Source organism: Atractosteus spatula, chromosome 13, assembly GCF_055471065.1.
Source record: "Atractosteus spatula isolate fAtrSpa1 chromosome 13, fAtrSpa1.hap1, whole genome shotgun sequence".
NCBI classification, from domain to species: Eukaryota; Metazoa; Chordata; class Actinopteri; order Semionotiformes; family Lepisosteidae; genus Atractosteus; species Atractosteus spatula.
The window spans coordinates 21,899,421-21,913,769 of NC_142718.1; the positions used below are offsets into that span (position 1 = coordinate 21,899,421).

General features: G+C 37.5%; 1 protein-coding gene across 2 annotated transcripts in view; it reads left to right on the plus strand.

The window, feature by feature from the left end:
* vil1 (villin 1) overlaps nucleotides 1-13,593 on the plus strand; it is a 32,027-nt gene extending 18,434 nt beyond the window's left edge. For both annotated transcript variants that reach the window (XM_088930562.1, XM_088930563.1), the window contains exons 5-20: nucleotides 698-806; nucleotides 1,385-1,495; nucleotides 2,327-2,529; nucleotides 2,674-2,752; nucleotides 3,134-3,232; nucleotides 3,854-4,007; nucleotides 4,791-4,891; nucleotides 5,031-5,168; nucleotides 5,368-5,526; nucleotides 5,864-6,043; nucleotides 6,521-6,666; nucleotides 7,574-7,718; nucleotides 8,991-9,179; nucleotides 10,196-10,264; nucleotides 10,476-10,610; nucleotides 11,906-13,593. In XM_088930562.1, the coding sequence (XP_088786688.1) occupies nucleotides 698-806; nucleotides 1,385-1,495; nucleotides 2,327-2,529; nucleotides 2,674-2,752; nucleotides 3,134-3,232; nucleotides 3,854-4,007; nucleotides 4,791-4,891; nucleotides 5,031-5,168; nucleotides 5,368-5,526; nucleotides 5,864-6,043; nucleotides 6,521-6,666; nucleotides 7,574-7,718; nucleotides 8,991-9,179; nucleotides 10,196-10,264; nucleotides 10,476-10,610; nucleotides 11,906-12,019 (2,131 nt within the window). In that variant the 3' untranslated portion in view covers nucleotides 12,020-13,593. The remainder of the gene's footprint in view (nucleotides 1-697; nucleotides 807-1,384; nucleotides 1,496-2,326; nucleotides 2,530-2,673; nucleotides 2,753-3,133; nucleotides 3,233-3,853; nucleotides 4,008-4,790; nucleotides 4,892-5,030; nucleotides 5,169-5,367; nucleotides 5,527-5,863; nucleotides 6,044-6,520; nucleotides 6,667-7,573; nucleotides 7,719-8,990; nucleotides 9,180-10,195; nucleotides 10,265-10,475; nucleotides 10,611-11,905) is intronic.
* Nucleotides 13,594-14,349: the final 756 nt, after the last annotated feature.

Below are 14,349 nucleotides of genomic sequence, written 5' to 3' on the forward strand. Positions count from 1 at the left end.
AAATAACGCATATAGTACAAGCAAGGTGACCAAGACCAGCGAGTGGTCATCTGCAAATTATCCTAGCAAAAGTCAAGAGGAAATGGACTAGCACACAACACGAGGAGGAAAACACTGAGGCAGAGAAAAAAAACATTGAAGTATGAAAGGATTGCTTTGAGTAAAATCATTAAAACTGCTTTGGCATTAAAATCTTTTTGACTTTCTTTGAACACCTGAAGAAAATGTCAAAATAAAAAGCGTTAACAGACCGTAATGTGGATTTAATGTGGATTGAAATGTAGATTTAATATCAAAGACTGGCATAACATAACACGAATATCAAAGACTGGTGTAACATAACATGGATATAATGACTTCTGTCCAGCTTGTGGTTTTGAGAAGTACATGACAAGTACCAACATACAATGTAAGATCTGTTTATCACTTACTTTCTTGTTCAGAGCACCCATTCTAAAGTGACTGGAGATTTTCACTGTAATTACAAACGAAGGCTCAGTGTTTTTGACTTTTTAAAATCTCTTTGTCTCATCACATATTGCTTCAGCAATTGTATTTCTATCATCTGCATCTTCTGCAAGTGTTAATTATAGAGCAATAACAGCTATTTAACTCAACATTAGGGCAAGAGTGAGAAAGAAACGAAAGAAAACAATGCAGCATTATACCTTGAGACAGTTTTTGTGTTTCTGTTTAGTTATAAAAAAGGTGGTGTGGCCTCAGGCATGAAGCACGTGGAGACCAACACTTACAACATCAAAAGGCTTCTGCACGTCAAGGGCAAGAAGAATGTGGTGGCTGGAGAGGTGAGCAGGCCCACTTCTAATTTATTGTTATGTTATTGAAATTTTTTTGTTATTGATAATGCGCAGGCATCAGTACTTTATACATTATTTCACTCCTCTAGTGCCAGGATGACCTGAGATAGAATATTTGAAGCCACTGGAATCACTTTTTCATTTGGTTTAGAAAAAAACCATCCTTTTCTACAACCTCCTCAAACTGGGAACTGTCAAAGCAAGCATTCTGGATTGTCTCATGAGTGGCAGAATCCGTAAAGGCACTCTCTGGAATTGAGCCCTATTTGTCCAGATGCATACTTCAGTCAGGGCTGTGTCTAGCAGGTTGTACAACGACAGCTGCTCCTGTGGTGACACCAGTGGAGGCACATTAGTCTTCTGGCCAGAATGTGTTTGCATTCTCCCAGGTGGAATACAGGTGTTGTAGCAATTATCCAGCTTTGTGATTCCAAATAAGAAGGTGACAGACTATTTCCAATTTTCAAAAGAAAGAAATATTTATATACTTCAGGTACTGTATATACTTATAAAGGGAGGTTTTGCACATACTGTAAGTACAATCACCCTAATTGCTCTATTTGCAGGTGGAAATGAGTTGGAAAAGCTTTAATAAAGGTGATGTTTTCTTACTGGACTTGGGGAGCCTGATTATTCAATGGAATGGCCCTGAAAGCAATCGCATGGAAAGACTGAAGGTAACTTCCTACTTGAGCAGCCACTTGTCTTCTCTCAGCATCCTGACAAGCTCTTTCCTGGATGCTTATGAAACCCAAATTGTCGAAGCTCAATGAAAAGTGATTCATAGTTTTTCTAACATTTTTATTTTTTAGTTATTATTAGATTCCTATGATTTGTCTTCTAGAGTGTGGCCAGATGTGAGGGATCTTAGAGAGCAGCTTTAGAAAGGCTTTATTTTTAGAACAGCTCTAGAAGTTTGCATTACTAATAAAAAAGTCATAGCAGAATTTTGGTTTGCTAGTTTTTCTTGTTCTTCTCTGTCTTGTTCTGTGTGTTGTGGAGATGCTTATGTCTGTCTTTTGTCTTTTCTGATTTGCAATCAGAATTTACAAACTGAGTTTGTCCTAAAGCTTTGCAATTCCAAGTATCTGAAAATGTTTCCATAGGCTATTGCTGTAAAACTGAAATAGAAAATGCTGGTTAACCTAAAATTCTGTAATTCAGCTAAGTAAAATACATACTTCGTCATCGTTCGTTCAGATTAAAAAACAAAAACATCTGTTGTGAATATGCCAATTTTCACATCATTTTCTTTACAGAAATATAAAGTTATACTATTTTATACATTTTTAAAGCTGTTAATTGCAGCGGCATACACTAAATTGTATATATTTTCTTTTACCTTAAGCAGCCACTATAAGCATTCTGTTTTCCTGTGTGTATTGATTCCCAACCTGTACAGTAGCACACTTGGTTAATGTTTGCTTGTCTCCCCATATTTTAGCATGGCACCAACATATTTTGCAAGGCTGTGAAAGTGCAGGGAGTGATGGATTCTGTCCTTGCAGGGGATGAACCTGGCAAAGGACATCCGCGACCGGGAGCGAGGAGGGCGGGCGCAGGTGGGCGTGGTGGAAGGAGACAACGAGGGGGCCTCAGCGGAACTGATGAAAGTCTTGAACCACATTCTTGGGGAGAGGAAAGAGCTCAAGGCTGCCATTCCTGACGAAGTGGTTGATCAGACGATAAAATCTTCCATCAAGCTCTTCCAGTAAGTGACTGTTTTGGCATTAATGTCACTTCCATTCTTTCTCAAAGGTGCACAGAAGTGCAAAATGAGGCATGCCGTGCATTCCAAGTGTGCTACTTCTATACTGTTTTTAAAAAATAATATAGAATTACTTTTTCTCCCTAGTATTTCGGAAGCTGAGGGAAGTCTGGTGGTGCAGGAAGTGGCTGTAAAACCTCTGACCCAGGATCTTCTTAAACATGAGGTTAGTCTGTAACGGTGGGGGGTGAGGAGGTGGTGTTTGTAAGGGAGAAGAATCTTGAAATATTACCACATTGCTGTTGAAAAAGTTGTTGCACTCTTAGAATTCAAGCTTCATTAAGCATTATTATTAACTTAAAAACAAGAAATTCCAGCTTGAGTAAAACAGCTGACAGCTCTTTCATGACCAGTATAGGACCTTGATGGTACATTACTACTGTAGGTTTGTTACATTTATTCTGGCAGGGCTGCAGCTCAATGTATCAGAGTATAGTTCATACATTCAGATATATACAAGCAGCTGTGTTTAAACATAAAAATCTAAGTCCCATGTATTGTCTTAAGAATTCATTGCGAGGAATTAATACTATTTCTCTTTGTATAGGACTGCTATTTGCTAGACCAGGGTGGAATTAAGATTTATATTTGGAAAGGAAACAAGGCTTCAAAGAAGGAGAGGACAGAATCCTTGGAAAAAGCTGAGGTGAGGAAAAATATTTTCTTCAGTCCAAACACAAAAAACAAAACAGGAAAATCATAGGTAATGAAACCATTCCAAAAACGTATTAGGTTTGTTTAAAAACTATGTGGACAAAGAAAAGAGGTCAGGTCCAGAGATTAAACTAATTGTATATGTCCTATGAATATTGCTATATAAATGTTAATATTTAAGAATTCTAAACATCTGTCAATTTGTTCACCATCAAAATGCAGATATTATAGACAAATCAACAATGCTTACCAGCATAACAGAAAATGTATAAAATATAAATCCTAAGGAAAAAGTAGTAACATATATACTGTATGCATATTTATGATACACATTGGATTTGAACAAGATGACTAAAGAAAACAAATAAGAGAAAATTGCAATGACACGAGAAGCCAGCTAAAAATTGATCTGCTGATGGTTTCCTCTAAACATTTCTCTCTTCCGACCTACAAACTTAGATTGTACTGTGTGTGTCTATCAAAACCAAAAATACAACCAAACATAGTGCAAAAAAGAAAGACATTTGTATTGGAATCAATCCTAATATTACTTATTCTTTGAAATTATAATAATAATAATAAATAAATATGTAAAAAATACTTTTAAATCCAGGCCTACAAGAAAGCAAAAGGCTACCCTCCTTCTACATATGTGGAAACAGTGAATGATGGAGCAGAATCAGCAGTTTTTAAGCAGCTATTCCAGAAATGGACTGTCAAGGGGCAGACTTCAGGATTGGGAAAAACACATTCTGTGGGGAAAGTCGGTGAGCTTTTAATGTGTATTGTCAATTGTGGTTTGTGTATTAACAAATGAAGGCGTGGAAACTGGTTCAGCAGTCAGTCAGGGATGGTACAGATATAACAAGGTAAAAGGAACAAGTAATAGGTTTATTCCATGCTGAAAAAAAGAAGAAAGAGAGCACAACGTTTCGGCCGTGGAGCCTTCTTCTTCAGTGAAACGTTGTGTTCTCTTTCTTCTTTTTTTCAGCATGGAATAAACCTATTACTTGTTCCTTTGCAGCCTACGCTTGCTGACGCAGCTACCCACCTGAACTACTAACAAGGTAAAATATCACAAGGCCAATGTCCATCATTGGTGACTCTTAAAGACCCTGATAAACAAGAGAGTTCTTGCTTTTAATATTGGATACAACACAGTTGTCACGGATATCGGAAGGGTATGCCGTGGAATGACAAAGAGAGCAGTAGAGACCCTATGCGTAGTGGTAAAAGGGGCAACATGGAGGTCAGCCCAGGCTCAGGGGGTCAGACAATGTCGGTATAGAAACCTATGCCCTCAGGCCACGGACGTGGGGTGACCTGGTAATAGGCAAGTCTCACGACTTCCGTACCCTCAATGCTGAACCAGGAGCAGAGCAGACACAGGAAGTAAATAGGCTACACAACAAGACACACCGGATAGACATGAATAATCACAGGGAACTAGGAACAGGACAGAAGAGCAGCGCCCTCTAGGTGTAGAGGGCATGACAACAGTGGTAACAGCATCACATGCCCCAACAACATTATCCATTATTGTGTTGCAGCTAAAGTGGAGCAAATTAAATTTGATGCAACTTCTATGCATGCAAGACCTGATCTGGCAGCTCAGCAGAAAATGGTTGATGATGGAACAGGAGAAGCAGAGGTAACCTGATTCCATTTTACTCTGGTTTTCTAAAATCTTATTGTCCAATTTTTATGTATTTTAATCTTTATAAAATGTCTTAAGAATTCCTAATTGCTTCATGTTGAAGAATGGCCTGCCTTTTATGATTATATTACAGGTGTGGAGGATAGAAGACCTAGAACCTGTGCCTGTTGAGAAAAAATGGCTCGGCCATTTCTACGGTGGAGATTGCTATCTCATTCTTTACAAGTATGAGGTCAACAACAAACTGAACTACATACTTTACATCTGGCAGGTCAGTACCACAACATCTCCAACCTTGAATCCAAACCACTTGTTTTCCTCATGGTTGCCTAGTACCTAAACTGCTTTGTTTACCCCAGCTAGCAAGTGGAGCAGAACTGGAGAATCATAAATACTTTTATTGCTCACTGGCTTATTTGTGTGACACTGGATAATGGTCTTGAATTAACTGTCATTGGTGTGAACATTAGGGCCGCCACGCAAGCAAAGATGAGATAACAGCCTCAGCTTACCAAGCTGTGATACTTGATCAGAAGTATGATGGAAAACCTGTTCAGGTCAGAGTGCCAATGGGAAAGGAGCCACCTCACCTGATGGCCATCTTCAAGGGAAAAATGGTGGTTTATGAGGTAAGTCCTGTAGTTATTCTTCATCAGGTCTTAAAAACTGTCTTCTATTATGTGAAACAATGGATACGGCAAAACAAAAATTCATCATTCTGCAAATGAACACAGGTATGAGGAAAAAATCAATAACTCTAATCTTTAGTTTCTAATCTAATAGAATCTTTAGTTTTTTTTTCCAGAGCCAATAATGAAAGAAATCCCATTCCAAGCCTGTGACATTACAAAGTACTGTAAACAAAGCTGTTGTTGAACTATGGGAAGAGTCAACGACTTTTTATGTCAGTTCCACCTGTCTTGCTCCTTCCAATTGTTCTTCCTGATAACACATCTAATTTCCCAGGGAGGAACTTCCCGAGCAGTATCCAAAGAACCTGAACGCCCTGTGAGACTCTTTCATGTCCATGGCACCAACGAATTCAACACCCGTGCGATCGAAGTGCCTGCCCGCTCCTCCAGTCTCAACTCCAATGACGTCTTTGTGCTCAAGACAGAAACCTGCTGCTACCTGTGGTATGGGAAGGTGGGTATCAGCTAAGAAAATCACCTAACTTTTGTTGGTTAATATTGACTTATATTGATGATGCTTTGTGGCTTACTTTTGTACAGCTGGGCATTGTGCTGAAGCATTTTGAGTGAAGTATCTTGCACTCTTCCACCCACAACCTTCTATCAACGGTTTAAGGCTAAAACACTAATTACTCCTCCACATTAATACAGCTGCAAGTTTTTTTTTCTTTGAGCCCCCAATGGTGGAGCTGAGATTACATTTACATGAATACCACTAACATTAGTCCTTTAAATAAGCATTTTTGTGTTTATTTTCAATCCCAAGACACCTAGAAACTAGATTTTCAGAATAAATGCCCAGCCCTGCTTTTTAAAGGGTTTAAAACAAAATATGTAGGTTTTATTTGTTTTAGTAGTGTGAACTGAAACCCAGCTGACTAAAAAATGAACTAAGAAGATTGTACTTTATTCTCTTTTGTGCTGTCTGCAGGGCTGCAGTGGAGATGAGCGAGAAATGGCGAAAACAGTTACAGACATTATCTCAAAAAGAGAGAAGCATGTGATTGCTGAAGGCCAGGAGCCTGCTGATTTCTGGGTAACCTTGGGTGGCAAATCCCAGTATTCAAACAGCAAAAGGTATTCCTAGGATTTCAGAGTAACACTTTACAAATTGTATTTTAGAATTCCTTTAAAACGGTTACATTCTGTTTACCAATAAATATTTTTATTCCTCTTTACTTAACATAAAGTAATACTGAAGTTATTTGACCATCATCTGTGTTATCAAATGTCATTTAATCAATCTAAAAGGGCTTTATGTGCAAGTCAAAACAAAAACTGATAATTCAGCAGACATAATCCATACATTTCCACATTCTATCAGATTAGTCAACCAAAATGCTCCCTCATCTAATGAGAAATTATTTAATGCAAATAAAGTGTGAGGAAAAATCAATAGCTCATTTCCTATAATCTTTATCTCTTTTCCAAGTTCATGTACATGTTCCTCATCTATGAGTTTCATTAAGAATACTCAGTGTAATTATAGTAACTCAGAATTACCATACAACAAAAGTCCTCCCCTGATAGGCAAATATGAGCTGTCCAATTTCTATTTTTATATTAATTTTCTATTGACTAATTCTAGAACTATATTCTACTGTTTGTCTACAAACCTAAACAGGAAATATGAAACAGTTAATTCAGTTTGTCTTGCCTATGAAGCCACACTCTGATTTTTCATTTCCTAATCTAAATGTCAAATTCTCTAATGATAAGCATAAGTAATCATACTGTACATGTACCAAAAGTAAATGTACATTATTTTCAATAATTTACAGTATATCAGAATTGGTATAAATGTGTATGAAGTAGTAATGTTACATTTTGATATTACAGTGGCAAAATGCACCTTAAAAACAAATAATTCAAGGCAGTAAAGTAAATTGGATTGTATGAGTTATTTTACCTTATTTAGTAAATCTCCCATGTCTGTCTTTTCTTCCTTATTATGGGCTCCATTTTCTTCTGTACTGTGTCAAAGACTTCAAGAAAAGAACTCAGTCATCACCCCTCGTCTTTATGAGTGCTCCAACCAGACCGGACGATTTATTGCCACAGAGATTACTAACTTCAACCAAGATGACTTAGATGAGGATGATATCATGCTGCTGGACACCTGGGATGAGGTGAGAAGAGATTCCTTCAATCAGTACTGTTGCACCTCAGAAACAGATGGGCCTACAGGCAAGTCTGAACTCCCATCTGCTATTGAAGAATCTTCTTTAAAAACTGATATGTTGAGTCCCAGATTGCCTTCACCATTACAAAGAATAGCACTGCTTTTTCACTTTGAACTAACATAGCCATACCCTGGTAAAAGTAAAAATAAAACTAAAGCTCTGATAAGATTTGAGATGATCTCCTTATGGATGAGTGTTGCTCTCCCTATCCCCACTGGGATTTGATCCTGGCTATTTGCAAACTCCCGGCTCATACAGCTCCAGTCCCTAGACAGCAGATAGCTTCACCACTCAAAAAGGCCACATCCTCCACCACAGGAGAATTCTGCAGCTCTTCCAGGATTCATTTACAGCTGCTAGTGGGGCAAGAGCCACACACAGCACCCCTCTCTGGCCTCCTGGGAATTCTGCTGTTCCACAAGACCCAGCAGTTTTATACTGCCTAGCTTTTAGAGAAGGGCACAGTCAGTTCTGTAACTTCTGTAACTGGCTGAAGGCATGAGCCCTGAGTGGAATGTTTTGCAGATATAGTAGACTCCTGTTTTTTGCAAAATAGTTTTTCCGCAAATTCATATGTACAAGGTCGGCGACAAAAAATAAAGAAGAAAAATCAAATAATGTGGGAAATTTCGCAAATTCAAATCTGGGGCGGCACGCACCTGAGCTTCACTCGGGGAACTAGTTACAGAGCCCATAACACTCTGGTGTTTTCTTTATCGGTACTACCTTTATTGTACAGCATCACCCTCAATATGGCTTGTAAACTGAAAAAAGGGAAAGAAACAAGTATGAAAGGGGAAAGGTAAGTCAAGAAAAGTGCCTGATCAGATAATGAATTTAAGGGGTGGGATGACTGTGACCAGTTTGATGCGTATCTATGGCAAGAATAGATCCTCGAGAAAGAGAGAAGGCTATTCATGAGAACTATGCATCTGGTGTGTTCCCTGCATTTTATTATTCAATTTTATTTGATCTATTTTGTCTACAGTACTGCATTTGCTGTATTTCTGTTTTAATAATACTTTAAACTACATACATACACATACTAATACACTTACGATTGATTTTACTTGTTTAAGGGAGGGGGATAGGAGGGTCTAAGGGGGCTGTTCTGATTATTTATGATTTTGGGTATGCAGTACGTGCTATGTCAGGAACCTAACTACCGTGTAAAACTTGAGTCTACTGTATATACATGTAAAACACTTCCTTTCCCAGATATTTCTGTGGGTGGGGAAAGGGGCCAATGAGACAGAGAAGAAAGAGGTGGTTGTCACAGCACAGGAGTATCTGCAAACTCACCCTGGAGGTCGAGATCCTGACACCCCCATCATCCTGGTCAAGCAGGGCTTTGAGCCTCCTACCTTCACTGGCTGGTTCCTTGCCTGGGACCCACACAAGTGGAGTGTAAGTACACTCATGATGTGCTCAGCTTAGTTAGGGCTTTTAACTGAGGTGCAGCTGCAATTTCCCCGATCTAAAACGTTGAATCAAAATGAAAGCTGTCAAATATTGTCTAGCTGAATATAAGACGTTGGCTTTTATCTTGCTCTTTCTTCCTAAAAGTTGTTGTAGAATGTAAATGTCAATGAAATATAAATTTCCTTTTATGGGCCTTCAGTTTTCCCTACTGAAGAACGTAGGAGGGAAGAGTGACCAGGTACATTCCCAAGCTTAAATGATCATCCTACACTGAAAGACCAATATAATTAATCTTTTTAGCTTTAAACAAAGAAGACTTACAGAGAGATCCACAGTAATTCATGGATTCAAAACCCTCAAAGATATTCAAAGTATCAAACCAACAGACCCCTTGATAGTCAGCAATAAAATGTAAAAAGTAAACGAGAAGGCACTTTCAAGAAGGAAAGGATAAAAAAGAAAGAAACCGCATTTAAAACTGAGAAGAATAGATAACCTTTTACACAAAGCATTATGGGTATCTGGTACAAGCCATATTGTTTAAATGGATAACTTAGATATTTTCAATAAACACCTGGATGAGATGCACCAATTAGATGCTTAAATCTTTTCAGCCAGATATTTGCCTGTGTTAATACTGCCCCATTCTGTTATTTGGCCACATTGCTTTCTTAACCAACATTGGTCTATGTCAGGTAAGTAGCTGCGTCAACATGTGTAGGCTGTTACACACCCGAAGAAGGCTACACAGCCGAAATGTTGTGTTTTCTTTCTTCTCTTTTCAGCATGGAATAAATCTATTACTTGTTCTTTATTGGTCTACGTCTTACTTGATCATCATTGAGAAATGAGATATTGATCTCAATTGACTTACAGTATCTGGTTAAATGTAGGAATATTAGTTAGTATAATCAAACAATCTACATGGGCTGAATGCCCTCCTCTCATTTGTAAGCTTTGTTGCATTCTTCTAATGAAAACATTTGTTTTTTTGTTGCCAGGATGGAAAATCATATGAAGAGCTGAAGGCAGAGCTTGGTAACAATACTGCCATTGTCGAGATCACAGTGGTATGTCAGTATTTAGCGGAGTTTTCATTTGTTTATGTGGTAAAGCTCCCAACATTGCATCTTATAGTTTGTTCTAGTTAATAATAGTCATTACAAGCAAATATAATACTGAATCTAGATTTACAAAGCAACATTGCAATACAATATAATACAAGGAGTGTGAAAAATAATTCAAGCAAGCTTTTTAAATTTGGATCACTGTCGTTACCAGGATATGATGAAACCCAACCATAAAGCCGACAACATTAATATGTCCTCTGCTGTTTTACCAACTTTCCCCGCTGAAAAATTGGTGAACTGCCAAGCAGAAGACTTGCCTGAAGGAGTGGATCCTTCCAGGAGGGAGGTAAGAGAACAACAGCACTAGTGACATAGAAGCACATTTACATTTTTGAATTAATTGAATTAATGACAAATATGTCACACTGGCATTCTGAACCAATCAGTGATCTATATGCAACAGGCTCTAATACCCACATGGCAGCAGTGGAGAATGATGGGATTAGTATGGGTATTGAATAGTTCTCTAACCACAGTTCTTTAAAGCCACATTCAAATGTTATAGCTAGTGCTGTTTTAATTTCTTGGGAATTTTATAACACATTTACAAATACAAATGTTGTTAGTTGACAGCTCTGTCCCCAAGGTTTGTGCTGCACTTATAATAATAATTGCTTACACTTATACTTTTTAAGCGCTTTTCTTGGCACTCCACTCAAAGCGCTTTACACATAATGGGGACTCCCCTCCACCACCACCAATGTGCAGCATCCACCTGGATGATGCGACGGCAGCCATAGTGCGCCAGTACGCTCACCACACATCAGCTAACAGTGGGGAGGAGAAAAGTGTGATGAAACCAATTCATAGATGGAGATTATTAGGAGGCCAGGACTGGTAAAGGACAATGGGAAATTTAGCCAGGATGGCAGGGTTATACCCCTACTCTTTTCACGAAAACACCTTGGGATTTTTAATGACCACAGACAGTCAGGACCTCAGTTTTACATCTCATCTGAAGACGGCTCCTTTTTATAATATAGTGTCCCCGTCACTGTACTGGGGCATTAGGACCCACACAGACCACAGGGTGAGCACCCCCTACTAGACCCACTACCACCACTTCCAGCAGCAACCTTAGTTCTTTTCAGGAGGTCTCACGTCCAGGTATTGGCCAGGCTCACACCTACTTAGCTTCAGTGGGTGGCCCATTGTGGGTTGCAGGGTGACAGCTGGCCCTTACATTATTCTAAACAGCATTTCCTCACAATTAGCCTATCTACTGTTACAAGTCACATTTCTGGGAATGATCTGGGAATTATTCACAATAAGACAAAATATTTTGACAAATACATTGAAATAAAATAATTTCATTGCAAGCAAGGAATGAAACAGAAATTTGCCGATGACATGAGTAAACAGGATATTCAGGGGACATCGTCTCATTTTCTGGTGTTTCAGTTGACTCCCTTCTAAGAAGAAATGACAATTTCATGTGTGTTTCTAGAATAAATGATGCAGAAGAAATGAGAGCACTCACTAAAGATCTAATCTTTCATAAAATTAAAAAAGGTACAACTAATGGAATATAAGAGCTTTTGTGTTTACACATAACTAAAGAGATTGTCTCACTTTCTACAGGAGTATCTTTCAAATAATGACTTCACTGATGTCTTGGGCATGACACGCCCTGAATTTTATGCCATGCCTCTCTGGAAGCAGAAGAACCTCAAGAAAGCAAAAGGCCTGTTTTAGGAAACACGTTACACATTTCTCCTTGCTGTGAAACACTTCTGTATTGTCTCCAGATTGCATTCTTTCTACATCATAAGTGAAATTGCACACACAATCTTATTTAATAACAAAATTAAATCTCAAAGGACTCAAATTTATTATCTTTTATGTTCCTGTAAAGCTTCTATATAAGAGCAGCAAAGTCCAGATACATTACAGTAATAAAATGTATGCAACAATTACAGCTGAGTTTGCATGTACATGAGTCTGGTCAGTTTTGTACAGATGAGTAAATTTCACTGATGCTTACAAAAATTTTCACTTCATTTGAAATATAAAACTTTGAAAGGTGTAGGGCCAGACATATAATATGCCACAGTATTGGACACTACAAAATGTGCTGATGAACTTTTTAAATTGTGTTTTGTGAGTGCTGGATCAAATGTGGATATACTGTGGTCTTTCAGCCTATGATGAAGATTCCTTTTGTGAAATTAAGATATATTTTATTTTCTAACTCATTGCAACTACTACTTTGCTGACTGGTATTTTAGGCTATGAGCAGTATCTTTTAGATGAAATAGACAATCATACTGCCAACTGGGATATGAGTGTGGCAGACATCCAACATTCTACACCAGAATCAAGAGCTTATTTTATTATTGTAATCGAAGTTTAAATCTTTAATCAAAGTTTAATTACATCTTTTTAATAAAAGGTTTCTGATAATTCCATACATTACTAAACTGTGCACTCTATACAAGCTTTTATTCCATTTCATGGTTAATAATAACAGCACATGATCCCTGCATGCAAGGTTCAAAGGTGATTAGTGCTGCTGCCACACAGTTCAAAGATCCTGGTTTCCATTTCCTGCTGGGATTCCTGTGTAGAGTCTGCTCATTCTCTCTGTTTTCACATGGGTTTTTGCTGGTTCCTCCTGCCTTCCAGAGATGTTGAAATTGATGTTTGCAAGGATTGCAAAGTTATTTCCATCATCATATATATTTATTTCAGCACTGCTTAAGCTGAAACTAATAACTGAATATACATTATACGGTAATTAATCTAAACTCATCCACCACAATACACCAGGGCTGCTAGTTTTTTGTCACCTTTGAAATATTTAATATTCATAGAAGTTATGTGTACTTAATGTAAATTTATATTTTCAATGCCACAATTTTCTTTGAAGATTTATCTTTTTACAATTAAAGTCATAATAGTCTAAGATTGCAGTAATGGCAGCTGAAGAAATTTATAGCAAAGCTGTGTGATTATCTGTTTGCAACACACCCATTAAAGGAAATTTCAAGAAAACTATTGTGTGTAGGCACCACAGTCGTTGATTGTTTAGAATGTCATACGACAATAAAGTTCTTTATCAAGGAAGAATTTGGAAAGTAGGGATTTTCCATTAATATTGCTTGATGTAGAATTCATTTTTTAGTGTCTTAGTTATGTTTAAAACTGAATAAGTTTGTAGATTGCTTATATTTAACAGCCTAAGAAATGACCAAGAATCTTACTGCTATAAAAACATGCATGGAAGACCATTAATGCAATCTAAAAAATAAACAGGAGTTTTGTAAAAATAGATGAAGTATAGTTTTTATTTGGTGTGCTTTCCAAGGTTTTTTGAAGTTCTTCTGCACTTGTTATTGCTGCTAAAAAAGTGAAAGCAATATGAATTTTACTGACCTTCAAATGAAACATAACGATCTAACTCTTAGGACTTTTGTCCAAATTAGGATTACAGCAGGAAATAAGATAATGTGTAAATCTTATAAAAAAACTATAAACGTTTTATGAGGCAAGAAGCTAAGAAGACAATCAACAGTTGTAAATACAAATAAAGCAAAGAACAATACAAAAAAATATTACAAAAAAACATATTGTAGTACTAATGTTTGTTTCCTCTCCTTTCACAGTCTGCAGCTGCAACAAGAATAATAAAGTTAAAGAAGTTCAATGTCCTTTATCAGGACAATGATAAGTCTTTTTTCTGTAGTTGTGTTGGACTCTTATAAATACAACAAGGTGATGAAGATTATAGGGATAGTGTATGTAAAGTTTATCTGGCATGACTCAATGACTAAGGACATGGTAACCTGACCATAAGGATGAAGCTAACAGGTCCTCCCCATACTTAATGGGGATTGAGCAAGGGATGGAGGGTGGAGATAGATGTGTAAAAGGTTGCTTAGAAGATAAGAGATTCGTGTCAAGCAAAGCAGGAGTGGGCAAGGTTAAGATTTGACCTCTTCCTGAAATTGTTTAAAAAAAATTAAGTAGTTCAGCCAAACTCTAATATGCAACAACAAAACAAAGTTTATAGAGATGGGGTATGT